Source organism: Somniosus microcephalus, chromosome 19 (assembly GCF_052327205.1).
Source record: "Somniosus microcephalus isolate GS21.2 chromosome 19, FLI_Smic_1.0, whole genome shotgun sequence".
In the NCBI taxonomy this organism is placed as follows: domain Eukaryota; kingdom Metazoa; phylum Chordata; class Chondrichthyes; order Squaliformes; family Somniosidae; genus Somniosus; species Somniosus microcephalus.
In genome coordinates, this window is record NC_141005.1 from 33,881,873 (window position 1) to 33,901,660 (window position 19,788).

At 42.1% G+C, this 19,788-nt stretch overlaps 1 protein-coding gene across 4 annotated transcripts in view; it reads right to left on the reverse strand.

Moving 5' to 3' along the window:
• Nucleotides 1-8,739: 8,739 nt before the first annotated feature.
• LOC147104299 (RNA-binding protein EWS-like) overlaps nt 8,740-19,788 on the reverse strand; it is a 32,228-nt gene continuing 21,179 nt past the window's right edge. For 2 of the 4 annotated variants that reach the window (XM_085961498.1, XM_085961499.1), the window contains 6 exons: nt 19,532-19,723; nt 13,284-13,337; nt 11,248-11,362; nt 11,055-11,149; nt 10,493-10,712; nt 8,740-10,254 (listed from right to left, as the gene is read on the reverse strand). In XM_085961498.1, the coding sequence (XP_085817624.1) occupies nt 10,215-10,254; nt 10,493-10,712; nt 11,055-11,149; nt 11,248-11,362; nt 13,284-13,337; nt 19,532-19,723 (716 nt within the window). In that variant the 3' untranslated portion in view covers nt 8,740-10,214. The remainder of the gene's footprint in view (nt 10,255-10,492; nt 10,713-11,054; nt 11,150-11,247; nt 11,363-13,283; nt 13,338-19,531; nt 19,724-19,788) is intronic. The other 2 variants (XM_085961500.1, XM_085961501.1) reach the window with 1 other exon arrangement.

The following is a 19,788-nucleotide window of genomic DNA, read 5'->3' on the forward strand; positions in this document are numbered from 1 at the left end:
TAAAAGCAGGCCTTGCGACTGCTTTTTTCACGCGCAGCTGCTAGAGACTTACCCGCACGGAGAAACCTGTAAAAAAAATCGGAAGTTCCAGGCATACGCGCTGCCTCTCCGGCGCACGCGTTTGACCCGCGCTGCCTCTCTGGCACACGCGTTTGACCTGTGAACACCTTCCTTCAAGGGAACAGAAGTTCCGGTTTCCAGCGCATGCACAGTGCATGCACGAAACCGGCACTTTCGTTGGCCCTACGCGTGAGTACACAGCGCGTACTCACCCGTGGGGACCTGAATTTCTGGCCCTATATCTCTAAGTTCTAAGTTTCCGTAGAAAATTATCCAATAAAGCAAATTTTTATTGAAATGTCACAATTATTTAAAATATATGTGTGGCTAATACAATAGAAATACAAAATACCAGCATCAAAAAATTTAACATCTTAATTCCAATGTTACATTGCGTATTTATAGCAAGTATAAAGTACTGCCTCTGCTGACTTAAGAAATCAACCTTGAAGTAAAGTTGGTTTCTTGGATAGTTGAGTCATTGCTGTAACCTTTACTAAATATACAGCAAAACAGTTACATTGACAGTTTAGACTTGCCAGTGTCAGTACTTCACTTTCCACCTTTATAATTATAGTGTTTTTACAAAAAGATACTTTAATTGAATTGAGGAAAAATTGTGTGATTTGGCACAATGATCCCACCACTTGTAATTATATAGCATCTTTAATGTCACAAAATGTCTAAGGCGTTTACTGGGCTGGAGTGGGGAAGGGGTTGAGTTTGGACACTGAGCAGGAATCCAGGGAAGAGTTGGAGGAGGTGACATGATGGGGTGAAAGGCTCAGAAACTGCAGTCTCAGCACATTGTTTTGAATAAAGACCTAAGATTACAGGTCTCTACTTGGACACTGAGCTGCTGTGAATTGGCAAAAGCTGAGACTATTGAATTGGTTTTCCCAACTTGCATGTTTGAAGATCAGGCTCCAAACTGGTGCAAAGCAGTAACTTCCATACAAAACTGCACCAAAATGCCATTTTTTAAAACTATCATCAGAGTGACTCTGGGTCTGTAAGTAGGGACCCAAAATGGTGGAATCGGAAACATTTTACTGAATAAGCAGGAGATAGGCTAGTGAGTGTTTTTGAAAATTATTATATGGAGAGCGGAGTACTTTGTACTGAAATTAATTCCCACAGGCTTTACCTCTTTAACAGCCCATGTCACAGGCACAGAGGAGGAGGAAAGAAATAAAAACAGAAAATGCTGGAAATAATCAGCAGGTCAGGCAGCATCTATGGAGAGGAAAACAAAGTTAACATTTCAGATTGATGACCTTTTGTCAGCACGTTCTGATGAAAGGTCATCGACCTGAAACGATAACTCTGTTTGTGATCTATGATCTCATACCTCAGGCTTCTCAGAGCTACTTCCCTAAGGGCTTCAATATCACAGCAAACCAAGTAGTTCCACCCAACCTCAGTCTATCTGTATGATCTCATGTATACCCCTCAAGTCCTGGCCTCTCCAACCAACTCCAATCCCTACTTCCTCCTGGCCCTACTCCCTCCACACATATATCCAGGCCCCTACTTTCCCTCTCACCTTCATGTTCCAGCAGCTCAAACTCTCTAAATGTGATCCCCACACCTACCTCCAAGCCAGTATATGTTAACCACCACCTTGCTGTAACCTGGGCTTTAAAAAGGGAAGATAAAAATTGAGGACTTGGACAAAGGAGCCTGGGCAAAAGTCATACATTGCTTGGGAGATGTACAGAAGAGAAAGGAGACACAGTGAAGGAGAAACCTACGTAAATAATGAGAAAAAGAGCTGGAAGCACAAACAGAAAAATAAAGAACACAAAAAATTAAACGTAGCAGGCATTTGGACAAAGAGACAATTTTACTTTTCTTAAAAAAATAAAGTCCGTGAGCAATCCTTCAACCTGATTGGTTAAGGAGATATACAATTGCTTACCTTGTTCATTAAGGTAGTCCCAGGTGCCCCGTTTCCCTCGCTGCGATGTTATCAGCTCGCACTTTCAGCAATTTACCACGCAACATTTTTTTGAAACCTATACGTGCAAGGGCAAGTTTAACAGCAGACGCTGTTAGATTCCCCTACAACAAAATCTGGCCCAATATTATTTTTATCCCCTGGGTGAATTTTGTGACTCCTAGCAATCCACATAGAGGTTAACCAGCTTCCTTTGAAGCAACTTTTACATTCTAGCCAGGATTGTGGGTTTGGCTGACCTTGACTTTGCATATCAAGCTAAAGTTTCCCATAGGACTAAGTATCCAATCTATGGCCCACTTAGCTATTTCATCTGGTCCCACTGTTATCTTACACAAAGTGGCCTACACAGCATATCCAGCTTTTGACCTGCTCTTGTAGCAACAGTATTTATGTGGCTGGTCCAGTTAAGTTCTGGTCAATGGTAACCCCCAGAATGTTGATTGTGGGGCATTCAAAGATGGTAATGACATTGAATGTCATGGGGAGGTGGTTAGATGATGTTGGAGATGGTTATTGCCTGGCACTTGTGTGGCGCGAATGTTGCTTGCCAATTATCAGCCCAAGCCTGAATGTTGTCCAGGCCTTGCTGCATGCGGGCATGGACTACTTCATTAGCTGAGGATTTGCAAATGGAACTGAAAACTGTGCAATCATCAGCGAACATCCCCACTTCTGACCTTATGATGGAGGGAAGGTCATTGATGAAGCAGCTGAAGATGGTTGGACCTAGGACACTGCCCTGAGGAACTCCTGCAGCAATGTCCTGGGGCTGAGATAATTGGCCTCCAACAATCACAATCACTTTACTTTGTACTAGATATGACTCCCGCCAATGGAGAGTTTTCCCCGATTCTCATTGACTTCAATTTTTCTAGGGCTCTTTGGTGCCACACTTGGTCAGATGGTGCCTTGATGTCAAGGGCAGTCACTCTCACCTCACCTCTGGAATTCAGCTCTTTGTTCATGTTTGGACCAAGGCCATAATGAGGTCTGGAGCCGAGTGGTCCTGGCAGAACCTTTGTTTCTTTCTCTTTTGCCTGTCGCACTGATACGTTGGTCTCATTGCTATCCCGGGAATATAAGGATGCTTCCCCAAGTCTCATGATGATCAGTGATTGGCTTCTGAATTATTTCATTCTTCATTCACAGAGAAATATAATACAGGGAGGCCAGCATGTTCAAGGCCTTTTATTGTTTGTTTTACAAGTGAATAAATGTGCAGAAGGGTGCGATTTCTTTCTCCTTTAGATGTGAATGAGTGGGGTGGTAAGCTGGAGTTGAGCACTGCCATTGGATAGAGGTCAGTTTTTTCCCCTGGTTGAGATTGGTCAAGACTTTGGCCCTGCACAGCCCTGCCTGAGGCAGCAAGAATCTCTGCAAAAGTAAGGAGAATTAGTGACCGAGAAAAAGAAAAGACAGTGAAAAAGCCATAAAAGATGTTTCAACAGAAGAGGAGTGCGGTTCTGGAGACAAGGATGTGTCCATGTCGAAAACCAAGAGAAAACAGAAAAATAAAAAACAGATAGGCACAAGGTGGAAGAGGTCATCCGTCTGAGAGTACTATCCAAAAAAGAGTTGCTGGATTGTAACACTGCAGAAGTCCAGCATATCCAGCTTGAAGAAAACTATGCTACAAATCAAACAAATAATAAAGACCAGAATAAAGAGCCTTCAATCCTTTGATTTGTTTGATAATTTCTGCAGACTGTAACAAACGTTCTGACGAAAGGGCATCAACGTGAAACGTTAACTCTCTGTTTCTCTCACCACAGATGGTGCCTGACCTGCTGAGTATTTCCAGCATTTTTTGTTTTTTTGTACAAAAAAATCTTATAATGTACTACAAAAATCTATTTCACTGATTTGGTAAATCTAATGTGCATTTGTTTGGTACATTCTGAGAGTTGTAGTCTACAAAGTTTAACTGATTTTGTTATCACAACATACGTGAGGTCAATTAGATACTTTGACCTCTTGGGCTCGTAGCATCTAGGATATACCTTAAATCACTTTCCAAATATCTGCCGGTTAAATATTTGGCAAATTGCTCACAGCTACATACAGCAGACATTGTTCCGTGAGTTTATATAGACCAATTCATTCATCCAACCAAAACAAAATCAAGATTCGGGCTCTTTTAAAGAAACCACATGAATCTCTAGCTAGGCCGATACTCCAGTGCAGTGCTGAGGGAGTGCTGCACTGTCGGAGGTGCCATCTTTCAGATGAGACGTTAAACTGAGGCCCCGTCTGCCCTCTCAGGTGGACGTAAAAGATCCCATGACACTTTCGAAGAAGAGTAGGGAAGTTATCCCCGGTGTCCTGGCCAATATTTATCCCTCAACCAACATAACAAAAACAGATTATCTGGTCATTATCATATTGCTGTTTGTGGGGCCTTGCTGTGCACAAATTGGCTGCCATGTTTCCCACATTGCAACAGTGACTCCACTTCAAAAGTACTTCATCGACTGTAAAGCGCTTTGAGACATCCGGTGGTCGTGAAAGGCGCTATATAAATGCAAGACTTTTTTTTTTTAATAAGCATTTCAAAATCCAGTCTGTAAGACAAGCAACATCTTACCCACTTCCCAAAAGAGTTGAGGATATTTAAAAACACACCAGTAATACAGTACTACCAACAAATCCAGATTACTCACTAAATTTAAATGGCAGGAATGATAGAATCATTCGGCCCATTATGCCTGTACCAGCACTTTGAAAGAGCTATCCAATTAGTCCCACTCCCCTGCTCTTTCCCCATAGCCATACAATCCCACCCCCCCAAAAAAAATCAGATATTCATCCAGTTCCCTTTTGAAAGTTACTATTAAATCTGCTTCCACCACCGTTTCAGACAATGCATTCCAGATCATAACTCACTGCATAAAATAAATTTCCCTCATCTCTCCTCTGTTCTTTTAACAATTACCTTAAATCTGTGTCCTCTGGTTACTGACCTTCCTGCCAATGGAAACAATTTCTCCTTATTTACTTTATCAAAACACTAATTTTGAACACCATTATTAAATCTTCCATTAACCTTCTCTAATGTATGGAGAACAATCCTCTGCACCCTCTCCATGGCCTTGGCATCCTTCCTAAAGCGTGGTGCCCAGAATTGGACATAATACTTCAGCCGAGACCTAACTCGTGATTTATAAAGGTTTAGCATAACATCCTTGCTTTTGTACTCTACGTCTTTTTAACGGCCTTATCAACTTGTCCCGCCACCTTCAAAGATTTCTGTACATAGACCCTCAGGTCTCTCTGTTCCTGCACCCCCTTTAAAATTGTACCATTTAGTTTTATCATTTTAGTTTATAACACTATATGAAATATGCATAATCACAGAATGCAATGGTTGCTACCTTATTGATGCCCCAGAGGGTGAAATTATACAATACACACTTGCCAAACTGTGCATCTTTGTGGTTTTAAATGTGAGGCAACAGTGGTAGAAGATGGTATGAGGATTACTTAACAATTAGATTGCAAATCCTTTTCTTTCGCGGTAAATTTGTAATATCAGAAAGTAGGACAGTGGAAGTAGGACCAAAATTATTTGCACACCAGCATGTCAAAGGATTGCTCCCATAGAACACAAACAGCTGGGTCAGTATCTACTACTAATGCTAACACAAGAGCTTCCGAGCCTACATTCATTTTGGAGCTACATGAAGTAGAACAAAGATATAGCACTAATTTCTTCAGGAATAGTGTCAATTCATGTTAAGCAAGAAAAGACAACTCAGTTTGCTAGGGCACGGTGAGTTGTGTGGTCAAGGCAGCCTTTTCAATGATAGAAGTGCTACCTCACGCTTGAGATAAAGCCATGGCTAAGTAAAATTCTAATCCAATTTCTAGTAAAATCAGATGTACTGTAACTTCGCTATGCATATGCTAAACACCATGTGGGTAGTCTATGCCGTTTCATTAATGACATGTTCAAAAATAACAAAGAAATGTAATTAAAAAATTAGTTAAAATCTTAATCCTAGGTAGGATAAATGGTTTGACATTTCTCTCATCTTCCTCTCCACTCCGCACCCCTTCCCATTCTTTCACGCAAGTTGTTCCCTGCTAGATGGCGCACCAAATACAGGTGGTTGGTTGATATACCTGCTATAGTTAGCAAGTTTGGGGAGAGCCTTAGTCACATCTGATTATAGTTGTCACCCTGCCTTCAGCAGATCAACTTCTTCCATTGGCTCTTCCATTGGCAAAGTCCAGAATCTTCGACTGGCAAGTGTTTCAACTAACCAGGAGGCTATTTTATTTTGGTAGGCTTCGGGTGTCCAAACTTTGACTTGATGGGCCAAAGATAAATTAATAGAACATGGATTTGAAGTTTATCTACCAATGAGGCTATAACAGCAAAAATAGCTCTTCCCCTACCAACAGGTCAAATAACTCACAAAGGACAAACCAGTGAATAAGAAATACAAGCATAAATGGAGCCAATGCTTCATGGGCATTATTGGGAACATCTGGTCACCTGTGTCCTGTCAAGAGCTACACTGTCAATTGAGATTTTGCAGTTCTCTATTATATATCTGGCCTTCCACCTATTCCTGCTTGCAAGACATCTGGATGGGTTGATCAGTACTCAGCCAGTGGCACCTTGCCTCTATTGCCAAAACACCAAGTCAGGTCATAATCTAGGCTAATTTGCCAATGCAATATTGTGAGGGAGTGCTGTCACTTTGGACAAGGCATTGCACCAGGGTTCGGTCTGCCTATGCCAGTGGTTTAGATGGATATTAAAGATCCCATGGCACTATTTGAAATGGCCAACATTTCTCCCTCAAACCCACCTGAAGGATTATTGGTTATTTATAAGAACATAATAGGAGGAGTCAGCCATACAGCCCCTCAAGGTTGATCTTTGACCTCAACGCCACTTTCCCATCTGATCCCCATATACACCTTGGATTCCCTCGAGTCCAAAAGTCTATCGCTCTCAGCCTTGAACTTACTCAATGACTGAGCATCCACAGCGCTCTAGGGTAGAGAATTCTAAAGATTCACAACCAAGTGAAGAAATTTCTCATCAGTCCGAAATGGCTGACCTCCTTAACCAAGACATAATGAGGTACTATATACATACAATTCTCTCAGGTCTTAAGAAGGTCATTATATTGGTGTAGTTTTCCCTCATCAAATCTCATGAATAATCAAAACTAAGAAATTGAGGGAAGACAAATACCTGCTGTTCCAGATTGTCAAGTGCTACGGGCAAGTTGGTCTGGCTCCTGCAATATAACTTCAATTAACTGTGTTCTGAAAGATTACCATGGCATTTCGTTTCGGATAGCTCATTGGTCAGAAGTGATCTTGGGCCGATTGCTGATGTTTTCCCCATGGTTTATCCCCATGATGTTCCATAGCCTGAAAAATGCTTTGAGCAACATCATCACTGGTGCAATAATGCTAGATCCTGAAGTGAAGGTAGAAGGCAGGAGAAAAAAAGCTCATCTTGAGTAATGATTTGCTTTGGCCAATTTATTCAACAGCAGCACTAACCCGATTGTTCACTCCAATTAAGTATCAAACTGTATGGCTGGGTCCACACCCCTTCAGGATCGAAAGGGAAGTGGAGGTCACCAGGCTGCGAAGGGGCTGTGGACAAGGATTACCTGCAACTTAAATTTAAGACCATGGCATTAACACTTGCTGATTAATCTGGACTTCAAGATCAGTTAGTGACCGGCGCACAAAAGGGTTCAACTGTTATCACCTCATGAAGAATGCTGCATTGGCCTGATTAGTAGTATTACAATCCGACTTCCCAGGCTTAACCTGAATTCCATTTGGAGGTTACAACATTGACAGCTACCCCTATTTCTTGTTTGTGTGGCTCAGAGTATTAGCACAGAAACTAAGCTCCACATTGTTTAGCATAAGATCCACATGAAAATCATTTTGTACTGAATGTAGCTTTGATTTTTCTCAATAAACCCAGTCTCTGGAGAAAACACCAAGATCTAGTAGGATACATATTTGCATGTATATCCTACAAAAGAGGGCTTTTGGGGCCAGTTAAGATTGTTTTCCCTCCTAGTGTCTTAAGCTTAAAAAAGACACTAGAGATCAAAGTTATTGAAGTTTCAAGCAGGATTCATAATCTGGAAAAACCTGATGTCTTAAGACAAAACAGGCAAACTTGAGATCTTGAAACAGGCTGGCATCAACCAAACACAGGATGAATTGAATGGAACCAACTTGCAGAAAAAAAGTAGGCCAGTAACAAAAAATGTATGAAAAATAAAGCACTTATTGGCTGAGAAGGTGGTGTTGGTATGCAATAAATTAATTCCCTCCTCCTGTGGGGACCCCAAATAAGAGTGAACTATGTTGAGCGTAATTCCATTAATGTAAAAAAAAGGTATATAGAGGCACATTTCCGTGGATAGGGAAGGAGGGGTGAAAAACAAACTGGGCCAGAATAAAAAGTTGCAGTAAATTAAGTCAGTGCATCATTTTGTGAACAAGTGCTATTAAGAACATACCAGTAAAGAAAAATCAAAGGGACTATTGTGTAATGCACACTCCTTAAAATTAGACAAATTGTGCAACAATTCTGTAGCTCAACTCACTGCTAAGGAATTGAAGTTGAATTTTTTTTTATTACTTAAGCAAAGTTAGCCAAAACAATACAGGCCAAGGCTGAATCCAGAAACAACAGTACACATTACTGAACTAATCACACCTCAGCCAATAAAGAAAAACTTTATTAATCAAGTTTAATCACTTAGAAAAATAACAGCAATACAGAACTCTAATGGTGTGTGTGGGGTTTGGAAATGGATCCAGACAGTCAACTTTATATACTTTGTGCCTAGACTACGTGTGGCAAGCATTATTCACAATCATAATGCACATCACCTTTATTATACAACATTCTGCAAATGTAATTGTAAAATTCATAGGCTTTTAAGCAATATTCAACAAATTGTTGTGAAAGGAGAATTTAAACAGTATGCCTATGAAGCACAATCTTACAAATCTCAATGTTCCAATAGGCCGTTTACCATAACAAATTTTTTTCTCAGATGTTATTTTAAACATACAGTCTCCGTTACGGCAGGCAGAGTTTCAAATAGTGACTTATACCAATGGTTGATGTGCACCATTTCTGACCAGAGTGAATCCATAGTTAATTTTGCAACACAGAGTTATCAAGCACTGGAATGCCAAATATTTATTGAAATGACAAGTTACCAGTCCATATCTCACTACTGACAAGTTAATATTTCAGATAAAGAAACTAAAAATTGGTATAGCTAGATTTAAAAGATAGAGCACAATTTGTCAAATGTGTCAGAATATGCCCACATCAATACTCGAGTCAAAGTAAACCTGAATGCTCAACACCATTACTAGTTTTCACAGGTCAAATGTACAGAATACCTGGGTCAGCGGGACTGACCACTGAAAAGCAGCATTGTATGAAGAATTAACATGGCTACAATGTTGTGTTAATCACCGAAATCAGTGATTAAATATGCTTAAGTGACCTATAGATCTGGGTACTCCACAACTCAAATAGTAAATGCTTTCACATCATGCATTAATCAACTGTAAGCATTTAATTTAGCCACCACCAAAGTTCTTTCAAATATACAAAGTTGCTCATTGAGGGGTCAGGGATGTCAAGAATTATCCAGTGTACTTTTGGATTTTCTATAGTAATAACTGCACATGGAATTTGTAAAGAGACTCGTGCAACGATTTTTTGTTAATAGCTGTTGAACTTTTTTTTAATTAAGCCGCCGAAGCTCGGTTCAGTGTCATTCAAAAACTTCCAACACTGTGGAACGCTAGTTCAAGTTACTTTCAGCAGAACTTCAGGAAGCCACACTAAACAGAGCGACTCAGCTTTTTATTGCAGTATCACCATAGTATAAACAGAACAAAAGCTATGCACTGTACATTTTTGTTTTGCATGCTCTTCAGGATCTCGTTCACATCATTACATTCACCTTGACAAAAGTAAAAATTAAGCGAAAAGTCACCCTAACATGAAATTTACTTCCTGACTCGGCTATATCCACTGAAAAACTAATACAATACCGAAATATTGCCGTAATGTTGTTGCAAACAACATTATAAATACGGAATTACAAATTTAAAACATTTTTAAAAAATATTTGTTGTAGTAAACAGAAAACCAGATGGGTCATCTACTTCAATATGGTCTCTCCCGACGGTCCTGGCGACGGTCACCCCTAAAAAGGAGAGACACCATTAGCAATTCACGCTAAAAAACCACAAAGAGTTGAGTTACAGGCATTTACAGCAGTCTTTCCACAGCTGGTTACACAATCCGGAGTAAAAGGAACCAGCAGTTCGAATTCAACGGACTGCACAGCTGACGGTCTAGTGTTCAAATAGAACATATTTATACATGCATAAATACAGAAAAATTCCAGCATTTAAAGATAGTTTAAATGTTGGTCAACTTACTTCCTATCCATTTTTCCTGGTCCACCACGCCCACCTCTGAAACCCATTAGCTCTCCCATGGGGGGACCACCAAGCATGCCTCTTCCACCTCTAAAGCCACCTCGCTCACCACCACGTCCACCTCGGAAACCACCACGATCCCCACCTCGGGATCCTCGGAAACCACCACGATCCATACCGCGGCCACCTCTCATCATGGGGCCACCCCTACCACGATCACCTGTCCAATCAAATCAAAAATGAAAGATGGTGAACAAGTTTTCTCTGCACACAACTCTGGGGAAGGGGGGAAAAAGGGAAGGAGAAAGAGAAATATTCCTTTCAGACCATCTTCATAAATGGGATAAAACTGGTAGCATGCAGCCTCAAGATTTTTGAATCCAGATGTGCAAAAGCAAGTTAACTTTTTAAAATGTTACACAAAAGACAAGCACAGATTCAATTGTTATAGTAAATATTGGGTCAGAAACTTCCCGTTGACAGAATATGGATGCCAGCTAATGCTCACAGTATAGATCCGAGAGATGTAAAATACATATCAGCCATGATTAAATTAACTCACCTGGAGGGAATGGTGGTGGGAGAGGACCATCTGGTTTTGGAGCCTTACACTGGTTACATTCAGTTCGCCAGGCAAAGTTAGAATTTCCACAAGTTCTATAAATAAAAAACGACAGATGCATTACATCGAGTCAATTTTGACCCCAGAACCATCAAAACATGCAAATAAAATACTCAAACCAAGTCAGACATACGGGTTGGGACATCGCCAGTCACCAGCTCTCTGCTGCGTATTTCCTCCAGAAGGTCCACCACGACCGCGTGGACCACCTCGTCCAAATCCTCCTCCACCACCACGACCCATGGGTCCTGAAATGAAGGTTGGATGAAGAATACGTGCATAACTACAGCTGGTAGGAAATATTCACAGCCAACATTACTGCACTACAGTGTTTCACAACTAGTTTAATGCACATCTGTTGCCATCACAAAATTCCTAGACTACATTAAATTGCATTCTGTAAATACAAATTATACCAGCCATGGTAAATACACAAAATTCCAAAATAACTTTTCAGGTCACTGTTTAATTATAAAAAAAGTAATTTAAGCTATTTTTCACACTTATAACTATGGATACTGCATTTCAAAATTAAAACCACAAAATGTAATTATAGATGAGGCTACAGATACTAGGCCCCATGGACAACCATATTCTGAATAACTATTGCATACCCAAGAATTTTATGCTGCTACTCAACTCAGAAGAGTTCTTGGTACACAACATAAGGCCCCTCGAGCCTGCTCCGCCATTCAATAAGATCATGGCTGATCATCGACCTCAACTCCCACTTTCCCGCCCAATCTCCATATCCCTTGATTCCCCATGAGTCCAAAAAATCTATCCATCTCAGCCTTGAATATACTCAAAGACTCAGCATCCACAGCCCTCTGGGGCAGAGAATTCCAAAGATTCACAACCCTCTTGAGTGAAGAAATTCCTCCTCATCTCAGTCTTAAATGGCCGACCCCTTATCTGAGACTATGCCCCCTAGTTCTAGACACTCCAGCCAGGGGAAACAACCTCTCAGCATCTACCCTGTCAATACCCTTCAGAATCTTGTATATTTCAACGAGATCACCTCTCATTCTTCTAAACTCCAGAGAGTATAGGCCCATTCTACACAATCTCTCATCATAGGACAGCCCTCTCATCCCACAAATCAATCTAGTGAACCTTCGTTGCACCGCCTCCAAGGCAAGTATATCCTTCCTTAGATTAGGAGACCAAAACTGTGCACAGTACTCCAGGTGTGGTCTCACCAAGGCCCTGTACAATTGTAGCAAGACTTCCTTGCTCTTATACTCCAACCCCCTTGCAATAAAGGCCAACATCCCATTTACTTTCTTTATTGCTTGCTGTACCTGCATGCTAGCTTTGTGTTTCTTGCACGAGGGCACCCAAATCTTGCTGAACACCCAACATTTGAAAGTTTCTCACCATTTAAAAAATATTCTGTTTTTCTATTCTTCCTACCAAAGTGAATAACTGCACATTTCCCTACATTATACTCCACCTTACTGCCCACTCACTTAGTCTATCTATATCCCTTTGCAGACTCTGTTCTCCTCACAGCATACTTTCCCACCCAGCTTTGTATCATCAGCAAACTTGGACACATTACACTTGGTCCCTTCATCTAGGTCATTAATATAGATTGTAAATAGCTGAGGCCCCAACACTGATCCTTGCGGCACCCCACTAGTTTCAGCCTGCCAACCTGAAAAAGATCAGTTTATTCCCGACTCTTTGTTTTCTGTCCGTTAACCAATCCTCCATCCATGCTACTATATTACCCCCAACCCCATGAGCCCTGACATACTACATCCACTGGTTCTCCTTTATCTACCCTGCTAGTTACATCCTCAAAGAAAATCATAACATGATTAGGCAGAGTTTGAAGTGCCCTGATACCACTTCCTTAACAATGGATTCCAGCATTTTCCTGACGACTGATGTCAGGCTAATTGGCCTGTAGTTCCCAATTTTCTCTCTCCCTTCTTTCTTGAATAGAGGCGTTACATTTGCGACCTTCCAATCTGCTGGGACCATTCCAGAAGCCAGGGAACTTTGGAAGATCAAAACCAAAGCATCCACTAGCTCTTCAGCCACCTCTTTTAGAACCCTAGGGTGTAGGCCGTCAGGTCCAGGGGATTTGTAGGCTTTTAGTCCCATTGGTATCTCTAGTACCTTTTTCTCAACTTATATTAATTACATTAAGTTCCTCACCCTCATTAGTCCCTTGGTTCCCCACCATTTTTGGTATGCTTTTTGTGTCTTCTACTGTGAAAACAGATACAAAATATTTGTTTAACGTTTCTGCCATTTCTTTATTTCCCATAATAATTTCTCCTGTCTCAGCCTCTAAGGGACCAACGTTTACTTTTGCTAATCTTTTCCTTTTTACATACTTGTACAAACTCTTAGTCAGCTTTTATATTTCTTGCTAGTTTTCTCATTCTATTTTTTCCCTTTATCAATTTTTCAGTCAACCTTTGCTCGTTTCTGAAACTCTCCCAATCCTCAGGCTTACTATTATTCTTTGCAACATAAGCTTCTTCTTTCAATCCAACACTGCTTAACTTCTTTAGGTAGCCATGGTTGGATCACTTTTCCCGTGGAGTTTGTTTCTCAAATGGAAAGTATTTTTTGTTGAGAATTATGAAATATTTCTTTAAATGCTAGCCACTGCTCATCTACCACCATACCTTTTAATCTATTATTCCCAATCTACCTTAGCCAACCCCCCCCCCCATACCTATGTAATTGGCTTTATTTAAGTTTAAGACTCTGACTTAGGCAAGCCACTCTCAAAATTAATGTGAAATTATGATCACTCTGCCCTAGAGGATCCTTTACTATGAGATTGCTAATTAACCCTGTCTCATTACACAATACCATATCTAAAATAGCCTGTTCCCTGGTTGGCTCCATGACATATTGTTCTAGGAAACTGTCCCGAATGCATTCCATGAACTCGTCCTCCAGACTACCTTTGCCAATTTGATTTGTCCAGTCTATAGGAAGATTAAAGTCCCAAGATTATTGCATTACCTTTGTTGCAAGCTCCTACTATTTCTTGATTAATATTCTGTCCAACGGTATAGCTACTGTTAGGGGCCTATATACTACTCCTACTAGTGTTTTCTGCCCCTTGTTATTCCTCATCTCCACCCATACTGATTCTACTTCCTGATCTTCCGAGTCGAGATCTTTCTTGCTACTGTCCTTATGTCCTCCTTTATTATTGGGGCTACACCCCATCCTTTTCCATTCTGCCTGTCTTTGCGAAATGTCAAGTACCCTGGAACATTTAGTTCCCAACCGTGGCCACCTTGCAACCATGTCTCTGTAATGGCTATTAGATCAAACCCATTTATCTCTTAGTGCCACTAGTTCGTCTATCTTGTTACGAATGCTTCGTGCATTCAAATAAAGAGCCTTTAATTTAAATGTTACCATTATTCCCTGCTTTGGCCTTATTCTCTGCTGCACTGCTACCATTAAACTCTGTCCCTTCCTGTCACACTCTGCTTATTTTTACCCTAATCGTTACACTGCTCTATTGCCTTGACCTTTCTCTTTAGATTTCTAAAATTTCCCCTCACCGGACCCCTCCCCCACTTTTTTAGTTTAAAGCCCTAAAAATTAAGTGACTTGTATTTGAATTAAGGCACCATCAATATGCAGCATTCTACATTTTCACCAATCCACAATTGTGGTTCTTTTTAAAAATAAAAGCTATTTAAATGTTACTCATTTAGAAGTGACATTACTGCATCACTGGTAGTCTTTGTACATATGTGAAGATTGATTTCAATGAGGAATCACCACACCCATCAAACTTTCCCTCTCCACACCAATGTGCAACAGTAATCAGTACCATTTTGAATAGGCAGAGAATGGAAAATGTGTGTGGTTTAGCAACATTCTCCTCAGTGCATTTTATTTTAATTGCTCCCAAACTGGCTGGAGCATTTCTACTAGAAAATGTATGCCCTGATGACTCAATGTTCAAGTGATTGAAGCATTTAAATCCTGGGTTACAAACACCACACAATCTTGCAAAAGTGCATTTGAGTGAAGTGCACAATTTATGCCAGATTCCTGCTACTGTTATTTCAATTAGGCAAATGGAAAGCTGTACTGGAATGAACAAAAACAGTTTTAAAAAAATTGCAAAATTGAACAAACAAGCAGTGCATGTAGAGTTCAAGGGCACACCCTAAACACTGCAGAAAGATTGTGGATTTAGAAAATCTGGGCAATTTGAAAAGCAAAAGGACTAGACTATGCAGCAACACATGAGTAACTGGAAAAGTAAACATTTTGAATTAGAAGCTCAAAGCAAATTCCAGAAGCCAAGTAAGATGCAAATGTGACCTGTGAAATGCTAGACCGTTCCAATTTCATTAAATGCAAGAGGAAAAAAGGCACAGGGAAACATTCGATTGCCTAATAGATTAAGAAATTTACACATTTAGGTTTAAGAATTTTTACACATTTTCCAGTCGCTGTTTGGATCTTAAATCCAGGGCATTAAAAGGAAAATGATTTCCTACGGTGCTTGGGACAGACATCAAAAATCAGTATCTAACCAACCATTTAAGCAGTGCATTTGGTACGAAAGCAAAAAACTTACCTTGACCTGAAATAAAGCCCACCAATCCTTAAAGGGAGCAACATATTGTGCACCAAAATTTGCAGGCAGGCAGTTTCAGGAGCTATGTCTGTCACTCATTGATTTGAATCAATCCAAACTAGCTTCAACTAACTTCCCTTGGGGAAGAGGTGAAAAACAGTGCCAGGATCTTGAAGGTTTAACGATCCCAGAAATTCTCAGAGATTCTCCCCCCCCCCCCACCTCCCACTGTTGCAAAATAAATCTGGCTGCTTGGCTACTACCTGCATCGGCTGTGGTGGCGGTGCTAACTTGCTTTACTATAGAATTTTAAATTTTTCTTCATTTGGGCCAATGTCCCAAACTCCTCCATCACCATCCCCGGGTATGTCCTGTCCCACCGGCAGGACAGACCCACCAGGGGTGGTGGCACAGTGGTATACAGTCGGGAAGGAGTGGCCCTGGGAGTCCTCAACATTTGACTCCAGACCCCATGAAGTGTCATGGCTTCAGGTCAAGCAAACCTCCTACCACCCTCCCTCAGCTGATGAATCAGTACTCCTCCATGTTGAACACCACTTGGAAGAAGCAGAGAGTAGCAAGAGCACAGAATGTACTCTGGGTGTACAATGTCAATCACCAAGAGTGGCTCGGTAGCACCACTACTGACTGAGCTGGCCAAGTCCCGAAGGACATAGCTGCCAGTCTGGGCCTGCAACAGGTGGTGAGTGAACCAACACGAGGGAAAAACCTATTGGACCTCGTCCTCACCAATCTACCTGTCGCAGATACACCTGTCCATGACAGCACTGACCACCGCTCAGTCAGTCATTGTGGAGACGAAGTCCCGTCTTCACACCGAGAACACTCTCCATTGTGTTGTGTGGCACTGCCACCGTACTAAATGGGATAGATTCAGAACAGATCTAGCAGCTCAAAACTGGGCATCCATGAGGCACTGTGGGCCATCAGCAGCAGCAGCATTGTATTCCACCACAATCTGTAACCTCATGGCCCGGCATATCCCTCACTCTACCATTACCAAGCCAAGGGGCCAACCCTGGTTCAACGAGTGTAGTACAGCATGCCAGGAGCAACACCAGGCGTACCTAAAAACGAGGTGCCAACCTGAGGAAGCTGCAACACAGGACTACGTGCATGTTAAAAAGCAGCAGCATGTTCTAGACAGGGCTAAGCAATCCCACAATCAACGGATCAGATCAGTCCTACCACATCCAGTCGTGAATGGTGGTGGACCCTAAAACAACTAACGGGAGAAGGGGGCTCAAAGAAAATCCCCATCCTCAATGATGGTAGAGCCCAGCACGTGAGTGCAAAAGGCAAGGCTGAAGCGTTTGCAACCAACTTCAGCCAGAAGTGCCGAGTGGATGATTCATATCGGCCTACTCCAGAGGTCCCCACCATCACAGAAGCCAGTCTTCAGCCAATTCGATCGCTCCACGTCATATCAAGAAATGGCTGAGCGCACTGGATACAGCAAAGGCTATGGGCCCCAACAACATCCCGGCTATCGTGCTGAAGACTTGTGCTCCAGAACTAGCCAAGCTGTTCCAGTACAGCTACAATACTGGCATCTATCCGACAATGTGGAAAACTGCCCAGGTATCCAATCCGGCCAATTACCACCCCATCAGTCTACTCTCAATCATCAGCAAAGTGATGGAAGGGGTCATTGACAGTGCTATCAAGCGACACTTACTCACCAATAACCTGCTCACTGATGCCCAGTTTCGGTTCCGCCAAGACCACTCGGCTCCAGACCTCATTACAGCCTTGGTCCAAAATTCCAGAGGTGAGAGCGACTGCCCTTGACATCAAGGCAGCATTTGACCAAGTGTGGCATTAAGGAGCCCTAGCAAAACTGAAGTCAATGGGAATCAGGGGGAAAACATTCCACTGGCTGGAGCATACCTAGCACAAAGGAAGATGGTTGTTGTGATTGAAGGTCAATCATCACAGCCCCAGGACATCGCTGCAGGAATTCCTCAGGGCAGTGTCCTAGGCCCAACCATCTTCAGCTGCTTCATCAATGACCTTCCCTCCAACATAAGGTCAGAAATGGGGATGTTCGCTGATGACCGTACAGTGTTCAGCGCCATTCACAACTCCACAGATAATGAAGCAGTCCATGCCCGCATGCAACAAGACCTGGACGACATTCAGGCTTGGGCTGGTAAGTGGCAAGTAACATTCGCGCCACAGAAGTGCCAGGCAATGACTATCTCCAACAAACGAGAGTCTAACCACCTCCCCTTGACATTCAACGGTATTACCATTGCCAAATCCCCCACTAATCAACATCCTGGGGGGGGGGGGGGGGTCACCATTAACCAGACACTTAAATGGACCAGCCACATAAATACTGTGGCAACAAGAGGTCAGAGGCTGGGTATTCTGCAGCAAGTGTCTCACCTCCTGACTCCCCAAAGCCTTTCCACCATTTACAAGGCACAAGTAAGGAGTGTGATGGAATACTCTCCACTTGCCTGGATGAGTGCAGCGCCAACAACACCATCCAGGACAAAGCAGCCCGCTTGACTGGCACCCCATCCACCACTTTAAACATTCACTCCCTCCACCACCGGCGTACCGTGCCTGCAGTGTGTACCATCTACAAGATGCACTGCAGCAACTCGCCAAGGCTTCTTCAACAGCACCTCCCAAACCCGTGACCTCTTCCACCTAGAAGGACAAGGGCAGCAGGCGCATGGGAACACCACCACCTCCAAGTTCCCCTCCAAGTCACACACCATTCTGACTTAGAAGTATATCACCGATCCTTCATCGTCGCTGGGTCAAAATCCTGGAACTCTCTACCCAACAGCACTGTGGGAATACCATCACCACACAGACTGCAGCGGTTCACCACCACCTTCCCATGGGCAACTAGGGATGGGCAGTAAATGCTGGCCTCGCCAGATCCCGTAAACGAATAAAAAGTGTCAATGCTAGAGACTCAAATTAATACTGAAGTGGAAGGGGTGTATAATGGCAAAAAACCCAGATGGAGGTATTTGCTATAGCAGGTTTCTCAAAATTTACTAATATTGACAAGTGTCAGATCTGGCAGCTAATCACTGTTCCTCTTGATTTGCATGAATATTGATGTGCATTAATATTGATTGGTACATGAATCTCAATCTGTGCAAAATAGGAGAAGGCTGTATCAGGTGGTGCAAACTGCTGCATTTAAATTGAAAAATTTATGGTTCTGCAACTGCTCCAGTACTGGCCAGCAGTGTCTGAAGTGGAGCAAATTCATAACAAGAGCTAGGAAATTTTATGAACCACAGGTGATCATCAACATGCCTTCTCCAACAGTACAGTTGGTGCAGCTTTCCAGAGAACTTTGTTTTTGCTAGAAGATGGTGAAAAATTTGAGTAGGGCTATTCTGGCCAGTAATCCAGATCAGATACCAGAAGACAACAGAATATGTCCCAGGTATCAGCCACTGGGAAGGATACACAATATTGAATTTCAACTAGATCACAGAGGAGTAACAGCTAAAATGTAGTCGGTGACTTCAGTACTAAAAGTCACATACTACAAACACCATAACACTAAAAAGTAAACACTTATTGCTGTGACTATGCATGGAGAAGAAATAGGAAGTGAAGTCCAGACTAGGGTTCCTGCTACCAATTGTTAGCCAGCTGCAGAAGGGAAAGAGGGGTAAAGAGATTACTAGACCAAAATGGCTAATTCAAAAGAATAAAAGGTCCCTAGTTTACTTCTTCTCACTCAATTGGGGCTATGCGCTATAGTAAACAGAGGTACACGATCGCACCTCATAACACAAGACACTTTCCCAATAAAAAGCAAAAGTGGTATTACCTGGTCTGTAATGCAGATTCTCACCTCCTCGACCAGGGAGCCCACCACCTCTTCCATCGCGGAGGGGGACACTGCCTCGCATATTATTAAATGGCAATGGTGGTGGCGGCTGTTGCAGTTGCGGTTGAGGCTGTGGCTGCTGCTTCTTTCTGGCCATAGCAACCTTGATTGGGTTGGAGTCAAACTCCTTGCCTGAATGCAACAGAAATTATTACTACAACAGAAAGGAGGTACAGTATTATGTTCTGGCATAAGAC